The sequence below is a fragment of the Herpailurus yagouaroundi genome, unplaced genomic scaffold (assembly GCF_014898765.1).
Source record: "Herpailurus yagouaroundi ecotype Mexico unplaced genomic scaffold, PumYag 190, whole genome shotgun sequence".
NCBI lineage: Eukaryota > Metazoa > Chordata > Mammalia > Carnivora > Felidae > Herpailurus > Herpailurus yagouaroundi.
In genome coordinates this window covers 37,334,016-37,347,012 of record NW_024412421.1, presented here as the reverse complement: position 1 = coordinate 37,347,012, position 12,997 = coordinate 37,334,016, and the positions used below count along the sequence as shown (strand labels likewise).

General features: G+C 67.0%; 1 protein-coding gene across 1 annotated transcript in view; it reads left to right on the top strand.

The window, feature by feature from the left end:
- Positions 1-12,997, top strand: part of CBFA2T3 (CBFA2/RUNX1 partner transcriptional co-repressor 3) — an 82,694-nt gene that overhangs the window by 53,800 nt on the left and 15,897 nt on the right. Inside the window, 2 exon segments of the mRNA XM_040443332.1 lie at positions 8,383-8,529; positions 11,442-11,519. Coding sequence (XP_040299266.1) covers positions 8,383-8,529; positions 11,442-11,519 — 225 coding nt within the window.

Below are 12,997 nucleotides of genomic sequence, written 5' to 3'. Positions count from 1 at the left end.
CAGACTGTGGGTGGGCCCTCACGTGACCGGGGACTCAGCCGGGCCAGCTCTGCCCCACGAGAGTCCCGTCCCCCGGCAGGCTGACTGAACAAGAGAGCGGGCGCAGCAAACGCCCCCGTGTCCCGACTCAGAGTCGGCTGACATCGCTTCTCACTTCCGCCACGTCCGAAGCCGGACCCGGGGCCAGCCCGGATGCAGAACGGGGGCCTCCCGGCCGTGTCGAGTACTTGGAAGAGTGGCAGTCACACAGCAAGGGGCGTGGGTCAGGGAGGGTGAAGGACTGAGGCCTTTCGTGATGCGTCCACCCCACAGGTGGTGGGGGGGGGGTCTTAAGCTTATTGCTGCGGGGCAGGCTCCAGACGGCCCCCGGTCCTCGGCACTTTGCGGGGTACTGCCGTGCTGCCTCCGAGTACAGCCTCGGAGCCGCCCCCAGCCGAGGCCTGCCCAGGCTCTGCCCGCCGCAGGGAGCCGAGCTCTCGAGTGTGAGGAGGGTGGGGCCCGGGGCAGCGCGAGGGCGGGCAGGCGGGGGCGCCGGTTCTCTCCCGGGGCCGGTCCACAGACCGTCGAGGGTGTGCCGCAGACCGGCCGCCTGCCCGGCACCGTCCGCGCTCCGTCTGGGGGTTAGCGGTCAGCGGGGAGACGGGCAGCGGACACGACAACCGACATGGGATGATCGCAGGTGCAGACAAGAGGCCCCAAGAAAATAAAGTCGAGTGAGGCGGCAGGACGGGCAGGGTGGGGCGGTTCTGGCTTGGGGGCCGGGCAAGGCTTCTCCGAGGAGGAGGGACATGTGAGCCAGAGCCGACTGATGAGGAGACAGCCTTGTGAAGGTCCGGGGAACCCTCCAGCAGGTGCAAAGGCCTGCAGCAGGACAGGGGTGCTGGACAGGCAGGTGGCTGGGGAGGGCGGCCAGAGTGCGGGAGGCGTGGCGGGGTCCTGTCTGCCTGCCCCCCATCGGGCCCCGGAACACGAACTGGACGGTCCCGCCCCGTCTTCCCGGTTCCTGATGGGCCCAGGTCGCTCTGTAGAGAGTAAACATGCCGTGCTTTTCCAGAGATGCCGGGAGGAGACAGACAGGCCACAGGTGTCGGGGATGAGGTCTCTCAGCCTGGGGCCACGTACCCAGGTCAGAAGCGGCGAGAGGGCCGGGCCTGGAGGGGCCCCTGGGCTGGGGCTGCAGGCTGTTCAGGTGGGGTAGCGTCTGGTCCAGTTTTGTGTCTCTCAGTGACAGACGGATCCTCCCACCCAGGCCGACCGGCTCCCTCTCACTGCCGATGGGATGTCGTGACGCCTGCTTACGGCGGCCCGGACACCACCCAGGGTCCCCTCTGTGGCTGCGAGGGGCCTTCCCCGTGGACCCCTCACCCTTGGACACAGGCTCGCTGTCACCCCCGTGCGCACGTTCACAGGGAGGGACGAGCTCTGCGTGCACCAGCTGGGGACGTCAGCCTTAGAGCCGGACGCACGTGGGATCTGCCGTGTGGTGGCTGTGTGACCCCTGGGCAGGTGACAGCACCACTCTGTGCCTCGGTTTCCCCACTGTACCTGGGGGCTCTAACACCTCATGGCGTTCCCGGGAGGAGCTGAGGAACAGAGGGTTTCGGCGCCCGGAACACGAACAGCTCCCGGCAAAAGGGAGCGAGTTTAAAATCAAAGTTGTGGGGGTGTGCGGCACGTGGGGGCCAGCCCTTCCTCCCGGGACCCCGCAGCAGGGCCCCCCACGCGTGCACACCTTTAGCAAGACGCCATGTCCGTGAGTGCTGGACTCTGTCCGTGGGTCACCCTTCTGTGACTCCTGGGGGTGGGGTCTCCCCGCCCTCCTTGTCAGGGGTGAAAACCAAGGCCCAGAGTAGAAAGGCCACTGACGGTCCAGCCAGGGGACAGAGACGGGACAGAGGAAGCCAACCGGAACCCTGGTTTGCGAAGCCCCTCTGGGCTCTGGCCCCAAACCACCCCCGCCGCAGAAGCGGGAATTATGGGCCCCGTGTGCCAGTGGGTAAACCGAGGCTCAGAGACGTGCCGTTTTCCCGAGTTCGCAGTTGTTCGCGGAGCAGGATGGGAGCCCCGCTCTGCTGAGTCCCAGCCCGGCTTTGTTGCCGTGCTGACCTGTGACCTCTGCCACTGGCCACACGGGCCCGGGGGGCCACGGGGTCCCTGAGGCCGGGCAGGCCGGGGGGGCCCAGCACTGCGCGGTGGGCAGGGCAGTGTCCGCAGAGCTCACAGCCAGAGGAACGACCCCAAGGGCCACGTGGAGGCTGTGGATGGCCGTGGCTCCAAGCCACAGAAAGCCCCCTGCGACCAGCGGAGGGGAAAATACCAATCCCTGTATTTTCGTATTATTTCTTGTTCCTCCGGCCGCAGAGGCTGTAAGAGAAAGCAGATGTGGGAAGCACCTGGGACTCATCAGGGCTGCACCCCCCCACCCCAAAAATCCCGAGCGGCTTTACTTGGGATCAAAGACAAGCCTTCCCTCTGACCTTGGCCCAGGAGCCTCCTGGTCAAGCCCACCCGTCTGGGCATGGAGGGTCACCCAGTATCCTGGGTTCGCCCTGAAGGCAGGCAGCCCCCCACCCCCCCAAGCCCCTCCGTCTCTTCCTCAGCCTGGTGGCTCCCATCTGTCGCTGGTCGGACCCTTCTGAAATGTGTGTCTTCCTAGGAATTCACGCCTCATTTTTCCTGTTTATCCCACACACGCCCATAGCCGAGGAGCCCTTGCTCCCGCACCAGTCAGAGAGGCTTTGGAGAGACCCCCAGGGCCGAGAGCAGGGTCCCCACTGCAAGGGGGCGGCTGTGAAGGAGGAGGGGCACTTGAGGGGCAGGACGGCAGAGGTCTGGGGGCTCAGTGCCCCCTCCTCCACGAGAGATCTCTTGCCCCAGTCTCGGCACCGCTCCCCGGGGAACCACACATCCTGTGTGAGCTGCGGGCCGCCTCCTGGGCCCAGGCCCTGCACAGAGCCCCACGGCCCCCGAGGGGATGACGGTCTCCACGGAGGGGGCCCCTCGGCCTTCCCTGCAGGGACCTTCCCACCCCACCCTGCAGCCCTGCCTCTCACAGCTCTCCGGCCGAGCCCCTTTCCCACGTGGCCAGGAGACCCACTGGACCGAGTGAGCCACAGCGGATGCCCACGCCCCCCGTGGGCACAGAGGCCTTGGAGGTGCTGAGCCCTCGGGGGGGGCGGCTGCACAGACCGGGGGCGCGGCTCTGGGCCTTACAGGGCTGCCGGCCGCTGGGCTGCGCTGGGGTCCACGCGCAAACACACCCTTGAGCCCCCTGCAGGTCCCGCCCTCCAGGGAGCACGTGTGGCTTCTTGTCTCCTCCGTGGGTGTGGAGTCGGGCTTGTAATTAGAAGGGGGCTTTGGGCCCCCCGTGGAGCCGCTGTCCGAGAGAGGAGGGACAGGTGGAGCCCTGGCCTCCCGCCTTCCGTCTCCTCGTCTTTCCGGTGCGCGGAGCTGCGGGTGCTGAGGGCGGTGGGGACGTGGCTACGCGGCAGCTGGGGCACGATCGTGTGTGGCCCCGAACGCCACACGGCAGCTTGACCCCCACAGGGAAGGAAGTAGGGAGCCACTGCGGGTCCCTGTGGGGCGCCTCCCTTGCTGTGTGACGCTGGGCCTCAGTGTCCCCACTGGAAAGTGGGCGATAGGGATGTCCTCCTCGAGGGCAGGCGTGTGAGGAGGGCGCACTCACCACCCGCGCTCTGGGTTCCGGAAGCCCAGGCCCAGCCCGGACGGACAGACCAGGGGCTTCTGACAGGCAGAGCTACCCCGCTCCGGGGTGGGGCTGCCCGAAGGGGCGGCTGGAGGGTCTGCAGGGGACAGGCCCCTGCTCTTCCCTCGGAGCTGCCCAGCTCTCGCGGGGTGCTGCGCGCTCCCCTCGAGGCATCCCCGGGCTCTCCCCGGGGCAGGCTGGGCTCCAGACCCTCCAGCGGGGCAGACACGCAGGGGGCCAGGACTCACACCTGCTGGAAGGGAGCGGGTGAGGCGCGGAGGCTGCCGTCACGAACTGCTCCCCCCCGGATTCTCCTGGTGGTAATTCGAGTACGTACAGAGCACCTACCGTGTGCCCAGCGCGGTTCTGGACACTCGGCCTCACTGAGAGAGAAGGTTGCCTTTGGGCAAAGATGCAGGGGAGGTGAGCTCACGATACCATGAAGGTATCTGGGGGAAAAACTCCCTGGCAGAGGGAACAGTCCATGCAAAGGCCCTGAGGTAGGAGCACTTGAGTAGACTCGGAGAGGGGAGGCGTGGGAGATAAGGGCGGAGACGGGCCGGGCCAGGCACGAAGGAGCCCATGGGCGCTCTCGGGGTGCTGGCTGAGGGGCAGGGAAGCCACTTTGTACAGTCTTGGGGAACACGTCTTGGCCCTGTGGTTCCCAAGAAAGGCAGGCGTATGGGTTTACGTTGGCTGGAGTTTTAGAATATTGCCTGCTGTCGGGCCAGGGGCAGAAGCTGGGAATTCAGGGACAGGTCCGGCCCCCGGCTCTGCCCCTCACCTGCCCTGTGGAGCCCTCACCTTTCGGGGACAGTGAGGACGGGTCCTCACCGGGTCGTGGAGCACACCGTGAGGCTGGTCTTGACCGGACGACCTTGGCGGGGGGGGCTTGAGTGACCGAAGGGGAAATAGGCACCGGTGGCAAACGTGGGTTTCCCTTTGGCTTCGGCAAAGAGCCACCGAGCCACCGAGATCGCGGTGCATTCTTAGCACTCGTCCCACACCCCTACGTACAGATGTGGACACTGAGGCTGGGGGGCAGCGTGCCCAGAGTCTTTGCCGCACCCCCGGGTTCTGCCCTCTGCAGAGGGGGTGAGGGGGCCTGCACCGAGCTTCCGGAGCCCTGCAGAGGCTTCTGCTCTGTTACTTGTGAGGCTGGCCTCTCTGTCATCCTGGGAACTCGAGAGGGGCTCCAAACCTTTGTGGCCCCCCTCCGCCCCGTGCATCAGTTCCAGGAGAGGGGCCTGGGCTGCGGCCGCATCCCGGGATGGCAGGGCCCTGAAGCCGGGCCTGCCTGGTCCTGACAGGGGGCACGTCCCAGGACTCCACGGACAGACTGGTTTCTGGGGCCAGACGGCCTGGGTTTCCTCACCTGCCCACCTCATATGTTTATTGTGGGGTGAGCTGAGGTGATTCGTGTGAAGTGCCCAGGTCAAGGCCCAGCGTGCACTCAGGACTTTATCACCATGGCTTTGTTACCTACCTGTCAATACCGGTCCCTGCCGGTGCAAAGGCCCTGAGGCAGGCTACCTGCCCACCTTCCTAGTTTCTCATGACCTTTGTAAGGGTCAGGTGAGGTACCAGCAGAAATCAGACCCAAATGATCAAAGCAGGGGCTTATTACTTCTGGCAGCAATACAGACTTGAGGCAGGCAGAGGAAGGTTCTAGAACCCAGGGCTGGGAGCTCTGGGTTGTGGCCAGTTCTCAGCCAGGCCGGGCGGGCTGGGAACCACAGCCGGACAGGGACAGTGATGGATGGGGTGGCTTGTTCCGGCACATTCCACGTTCTTTCCCACCGGCTCCGCCCGGCCTCGGAGAGCTGCTTCCTCTGCGGACGGATTAGAGACATTCAGCCGGGGACTGGATACGCTGTCTGGGAAAGACACAGGGTCTCCCATGGGCCTGTGGCGTGCGGGCTGAGGTCTGGGAATGTTCTCAAGGGGGGTGGGGGGGAGGCAAGGCTGGAGGTGGGGGCCACAGCGCCTCCGCTCGCTGTGCCTTCGGCTGTTCCGCTCGCTGGGACGCCCAGGCGTGAGCCGACTCGTGCGCTTCCGGACCTGCACCGGGTCCCCGGCCCCCCAGCGTGGAAGGTGGGAGCCGCCACAAAGACAGCCCCCGTGGGGTGGTGGACGGGCAGTCAGAAGAGGGAGGGACCACGGGTTGCAGGCGGGTAGATGAGCTGCCCGGGGCATACCCGGACCGCTACTCTGCCGTGTGAGCCGAGCAGGTCACTGGGCCTCTCTGTGCCTTGGCTTCCCCACCGGAAAGTGGAGACGACAAGAACCTCTGAGGGCTGTGGGAAGTCACACAAGCCGCGGTTCTGGGCCCTTCCTCAGAGGAAGACCAGGCTCCTGGCTCACCAGCTGCTCCACAGCCCTTTGCCGAATTTCATCGAGCGTTCGTGTGCGTGGACCGCTACCCCGCCTGTAGAGGAGCAGAGAGACTCAGAGGGGTGCAGGGGCTTGCCCCAGGTCACACAGCCAGGGAGCAGTAGAGCCGGGACTCAAACCAGCTTCGCGAGACTCACGAGGCCCCTGTGCTTGTCACTCCCGCCCCTGCGGCCTCTTCTGGAAGGATGCGTGGTGGTGACACCGAGCCCGCTCGCCGTGTGCCCTCGGCAGACGCCGCACGTCTCTGTGCCCGTAAACCGGGGCCCCGGCAGCCGCCCCCTGCCCCCCCGCCTCCCGGGCTCCGGCGCAGAGAGCAAGCCGTGGGCGCTCGCGTGCGTCCTCCGTGATGCGCGTCCGTGGGATAAGTGTGGCCACGAGCCAGGTGCTCACAGGCGGGGGAGACTCCACGTGACCCGGTGTGCTGGCCCCTGGCACCCACGGTAGCCCCCGAGGGCCCGGCTCGTAATAAACAGGTGCCGTGTGAGGGGCGGGCGGGCGGCTCTGGTGGGTTCTCTCCACCCTCTCCTGTGGGCAAAGCCGAAATGAAGCCCCCGGCGTGGAAGGGCTTTGGAGAGTGGGAACAGGCCCAGCGTCCCCCATGTCCCAGCCTGGCATCCGAATCCCCCCAGGCCCCGCCCCGGGTGACATGTCAGACGATGGGGGGGGGGGCGGGTCTGCACCCCGCAGGGTGGCCCGGGGCCCGCGGTGGCCGCTGCATTTGCCTTCTTTGGTTGTCACCAGGGACTGGCCGCCGGCCCCGCGGCCAGGCGGCGTTGACGGGCCCCCACAGCTGCAGCGCACGTGTGCGCGGCCGTCAGCTCCCTGACAGCGGGCGCAGGGGGCAGGGCGCCCGGCGGGAGGGAGGCCAGCGGCTGCAGCTGAGTGGACAGCAGGTGCGCGTGGCCGGGGCGGCTGCTGCTGACCGATTGCCTCCCTGCCCCGTGGGGGCCCGGCGGGGAGGGGCCCGGGGCCCCGGGGCAGAGGGCTGTCATGGCCCCACGGGCGCTGAGGGCCACGGGCATCTCGGCTCTGTGAAGGGGGGGTTGGGGACGGGGCCGTGCCGGGCACGGGACGGCAGTGAGTGCCGTCGTCGGTGTTGTTGATCTCCGTCCCCGGAGGCTGGCTGTCCCCGGACGCGCGCGTGCATCTGTGGGTCCTGGTCCCGCGGGGCCCCTGGGAGAGGAGACACGAGACGCGGCGACGCACAGACGGCCCGCAGCTGCGGAGCCCCGGCCCCGGGCGAGACCCCCTCGGTGTCAGCAGGGTGAGCTCGGGGCAGCGGCTGGGGCAGCGTGGGCTGTGCCCCGGGAGCAGGTAGAGGACGCCGGCCCGGATGGCCTTGAGCGGCTGGGCCACCCCGACTCCCAGCCGCCGCTCCGAGCTTTTTTGACCCGCCCAGGCACTGGCTGACCTGAGTTAAGGCAGACGGGGGAGGGGGGGGGGGCAGGGCCTCGGTTTCGCGGCATCTGCACCTGACCCTCAGCAGAGCTGCACGTGGCAATCTCAACAGTGTCCGGGGGCACCCAGCCCACTGGTGTGGGGCCCCCACGTTGAGCGGCCAGGCCTAGAACAGCCTGACGTTGGCCGTGCCCTTGGCCTGCCGGGCCCAGGAACTACCCAGGCCAGCAGATGGTATCAGAGGGGTTTTCCACCCCACGGGGTCAGCCTCCCAGACCTTCCTGGGGAGACCCCTCTACACGAGACTTTTCACATCTGAGAGCTGATGGGGCTCTGGGAGCCACGGTTTCCAGGGGCCCCACGCACCTGCAGCAGCCCCCACCTGGGACCTCGTTAGAAACGCAGATTCGTGGGCTTTTCCCCAGACCTGCCGCATCAGAAATGGGGACGGACGCCCTCCAGGAGACGCACACGGCTGCCCGGTGGGGGCGGGAGGGGGGCGGGTGACGCAAAACCCCTACTGCCGTGGGGCAGTAGACCCCAGCTCCCCAGTGAGGACCCCAGCCAGCCCCATTCCGGCTGACCCGGGATTCTCCCCGTCACACCCTCCAGCCCCCCTGAAGTGGGCTGACCCGAGCCTGACCTCTGATCCCAGGTGGGTGGGATGTCGGCCACCTGAGAACGCGGCTGGGGCTCGTCTGCGCCCTGGAGTCGGGCCCGGCTCTGTGGGCAGGACCGGGGGCCCTGGCGAGCGCCTGGGGGTCGGCCCGGACCCCCGGCGGCGGCGGCCCAACCCCCGCGCGGCTTCCTCCCCTCCCCTCAGCCTGCTTCACCGCGTCTCCCTTCTTCTCCCCTCCCCCGTGGCCCCGGTGGCCCCTCCGCAGTGGACGCGAAGGACGAGACAGCAGCGATGCCCGACTCTCCCGCCGAGGTGAAGAGTCAGCCCCGCTCCACGCCTCCCAGCATGCCGCCCCCGCCGCCTGCCGCGTCCCAGGGGGCCACTCGGCTCCCCTCCTTCACGCCGCACACAAGTGAGTAAAAGCCCACGGGGCCCCGGCCGTGCAGAGCTGTTGGGGGGCTCCCAGCGCCGCCGTGACCCGAGGCCCTCTGCCCAGAACCGCAAACGCCCGCCGTCGGGCCCTCGAGAGGGAGGAGCTCACCGTGGCTCACAGCCTGCGCTTGGAGGTTCACATCCTAGCTCATCTACTTGGTGGCTGTGTGGCCTCGGGCGAGCTGCTTAGCCTCTCTGGACCCGGTGTTCCCCATCCATAAAGCGGGGCTGGCTGTAGTCTCCGAGTCACGGAGCTGCTGTGAGGACAAGGGAGTTGATACAGGCTCTTACCGAGCGGCCGGCACATCGTGAGTGTTTTAGCAAAGTTGGCCGTTCTGCTTGGAGCTCAGAGAGGGACGGGGCCGGGGGGGGGGGGGGCCCTACCGTCACACAGCACCTTACTCGAGGGCTCGTCAGAGGTGGCCCTGGGCTCAGATGCCAGGGGGCTCCGCGGCCTGGCTGCAGCGGGGTGTGAGGGTGGCCGGGACCCGGGGTCAGCCGGAGCCTCGGCCGCAGGGCTGAGGTGGGCAGACTCGACCTTCGGGCCGTGTGTCCCCGGCCCGGGCTGATCCGGGCCGAGCGTCTCAGCGCACACAGTGTCTCCGGGGGGACTTCCTCAGTGCACGCGCCCCACCGGAGACCTGTTCCCTTGTGAGAAAATGGGTGACTGTGACCTCGGGGTCCCGTGCATTTGGGAAGGAGACCCCAGGCGTGGGCCGGGGGGAGCTCAGCGTTCCTGCCCCCGGGACCGGGGCTTAGCAGTGTGCCCGCGGCGGAGAGAATCCACACATGCCACCCGATCCCCTGTATTCAGAGGCCAGAAAGCCCCAGGCCTGGGGACGCTTTGCCAGACTTAGAAACCCAAGGGAAGCCCGTCTCTAGGAAGGGAGCTTCCAGTGCCCCAGCGTGATGGCAAGAGCCGCTTCTCCGGGACCTCAGGCCACCCTCCTGCCCACCCAGAGCCCAGGATAGACCGCAGGGACTGGCCCAGCTCCTTTTATCCCTGGTCGTGAACGGTACTGGTGCTGCCATTTGAGGCCAGGCAGCCGGGTTCTTTAGGGCTTGGGAGTGACCCAGCCTGCATCTGGAGAAGGGTGCTGGCCGTGGAGTCGGGAAAGGCAAGTTCAGGGCCGGGCCTGGCCGCTTGTTTGTAGGATGAGGGCTTTGAGCCAGTCTCCTGACCTCTCTAAGGTCTCCACCTGTGGTCTGGCAGGTGGAGCGATAGCACGGGCCCCAGGTGTGCCGCCTCGGGGCGGGGACAGCCCAGCTCACACAGGAGCTGTACCTTCCCTTGGCACGGAAGGTTCCAGCTCATCTTCCTACGGGGCCAAGTCTGAGCCAGGGTCCCCATGAGTGGTGGAGACTGAAATGAACCCTGGCCCCCACCCCTGCCCGGGCAGGGGGGGTGGGGGGGGCGGGGCGGCGCTGCACACTGGCGGCCCGTGGCGCCCAGGCCTGGGGTCTGCCTGCGGCGGCCGTGGTGGCCAGGGCCCGGCTGGGCTTCCTCTCACGCAGCCACCGGCCAGCTGTCTACCTGACCCCCGTCGCCTCGAGGAGAGGCTCCCGCTGCACGTAACCGCCCCACCAGCGGCTTGCAAGAAATAAGACCGCCGGGCCGTCCGCCCGAAATGCCCACCCCAGCCTCCAGGGTCGGGGTCCAAGCCAGAGAGGTCAGCAGGCCGTTTGCCGGTCGGACCCAGGGCTCTGAGCCGGTCGCCGAGTGTCAAGGGCACGTCCTACTTTCCTTCTTGGTCCAGGACCTGTGTTCCCGAAAGCACGGGTCTGGGAACAAGATGTTCCAGGTCAGGGAGAGGGCTGGGGCCTGCGAGTGGCTCAGGGGCTCGCCCAAGGCCTTTCTGTCCTCCCCCAAGGGCACCGCCGGCTCACGTTTCTGGAGTGGAGGTCCCGGCTTCATCTAGAGCACGGAGGTTACCAGAGACTAGTGGTTCTTTCTTTTCTAAGCCGGCACGTTAATGTTGTCGGGCTTCTGGGTCTCTGGCCTCCTCGGGGGGCCTCAGAGTTGTTCCCTAACACATGCAAATCCCTGAGAGCAGGTGGGTAGCTGCATCATGCGCCTGCCTGGTGGAGATGGAGCCTCTGTGCTCAGCCACGGATTCCTGCCCCGAGATCCCCCGGCTTCCCCAGGACCAGCCCGTGAGCCAAGCCAGCCGGAGACTGGCGGTGAACCGTGGCTTGAGGCCTGTGGTTTTCCTTGATGACCGCCCTGGGCACAGATTCATTTGGGGGTTGAACTCTGGAGGTGGTCAGGATGGCTGAGATAACTCTGGGAAGGAATGCGAGCAGCTACTCTGCAGCTGGGAGGACCCTCAAAGGCCCATCCTGTCCTCGATTACCCCTGGTGACGGGGGGCTCACTCTGTGTCTGGGTACAGCCTGTCTTCTTGCAGCTTCCACCTACTAATTTCAGCTCAGATCTCTTCCTGTTTGGTGCCCCCTCCCTTCGGGGTGGCTCAGTCCCGGGCTTTGTCTTAGAACCACCATTGGCCTGTCTGTCCATGGAGACTTCAAGCCCTATGCGCACGCACTCAGGTCCCTTGAACACGGTGCCAAGTGGGGTTACCGGGCACCTTCCAGGAAGAGAGCTTTTTAGGAACGAGGGTGTCCCACCCATGTCGATGGAGACCCCAGAATTCTTGTAGACCTCTAGAAGGTCCTTCTGGAAGTGACGCTAGGAGACCCCCCCCCCCGCCCAAACAACCCCGTGGCTTTACGGTGCAGGAAACTGAGGCCCAGAGATGGTGACTGAGTCCCGATCCCCAAAACTGCTGTCAAGAGGCAGAGGGGGAGGGGCCGACCGTGGGCGCCCCTCGGGGCAGCCCTGCCCACCCGCCCGCGCTTTCCTGACAGCGTGTTTTTCTTATTTTGCTTACAGATCGAGAGGACGGGCCCACGATGTCCCTGCCCCACGGCCGTTTTCATGGCTGCTTAAAATGGTCTATGGTCTGTCTTTGTAAGTAAAATAACAAAAACCTTGGCCTTCGGGAGGTCCTCACCCCGGCACCCTCTGCCCGGGGAAGGCCACGGCGGTTCACCCCGCTGCCTACACGCCCCCTTACTGCGTCTGCTGTGTCCATTAGTCCCGCCTCCCTCACAGAGAAGAGGGGCCCGGGGGCCGGCACAGGAGAGCAGGGTGCAGACCCAAGTTCACAGCCAGCCCTGTCCTCACGAGCTGTGTGGCCTCGGGCAGGCGGGCGGCCTCTCTGAGCTCCCTTTTCCGCAGCCACAAAACAGGGTGAATTAGGCAGAGCCCAGCGTTGTGAGAAGGTCACATGTCAACAGCATGTCAGTAGCTCGGCCGTCTCGAGGGCAGGCCCCGGCCCCCACCTCTCCTGACAGGGTGACCCGGGCAGGGACTACCACCTGTGCCTCAGTTTCCCCACCTGTGACACGGCCCCATCTGTCGTCCCAGCACCTAGCGCCAAGGGCAATCGCACAGAGCCACGAGGGGCTGCTGGGCTCGCACGGGGCCCGAACACGCCGGGCGCTCGGTGGCCAGCAGACATTCTGTCAGGGTCTCCGGCCGCAGGTGACACCCGTGACCGGAAGCGCTCGAGGGCCACGCTCAGAATTTGTCAGCGAGTGGCTGCAGTTGGGACAGGCCCGACTTTACGGCAGCGGGCCGCACGGTCCTGGTGTGACCCCCGCGGCCCGCAGGCTCTGAGCGAGAGGCGGCGGGATGTCCGGGTGCGTTATTCACGGCCCGCAAGGCTGTCGTCCTAGCTGCCGTGGCGGGACGCGCCTGGCCCGGCCCTGGTGGCCAGCGTGTCCCCTGAGCCTCAGCGCTGCCGGGGCGCGTGATCCACACCCCCGGGGAGAGGGGCTGGCGGGCTCCGCGTCCCGGCACGACCCCCGCCCAGGGCGCAGGGCCGCGGGAGCCGCAGGGGTGCTTGTGTGTGCCCCCAAACCTCAGCTGGGGACACGTGTGCGGTCTAAGTTAGTAACACAGCTGTTGTGGCACTGAAAGCACTTGTGGCCGGGGGTTATTTTCGGCGTCTCTTTAGCAAGTTGCTGAGACTACCCGGCAGCCCGCGGGAGGGAACACGGGCGAGCGAGGGTGAGCGGGCCGCCGGGAGGACCCAGGCGCCGAGGGCAAGCTGGTAAGAAAACTGCAGAGAGGTCAGGCCCGGGCTGGGCCCGCGGACGCCGGGTGGGGGCCCAGGAGGTGTAGACAGCCGCACCTCTTAGGAGCCTCTAGAAGATCCAGACCCCGGGCGACGGCCCTGCTCTGCCGCGAGGGACGAGCCCCTGCTGTGGTGAGGTCTCCCGTGGCAGCCGGCCGCCCCCTGGCCCAGCCGGGGCGACGGCCAGTGGCCGTCGTCTGTCTTGCCCAGGGCGTGTGTGCGTCATCGTCCCCCGCGGGGCCGGCTGCAGCTCACCAGTGAGAGAGGAACTTAGCGCCACGGCGGGGCCTCCCAGGCTCTCTGAGGG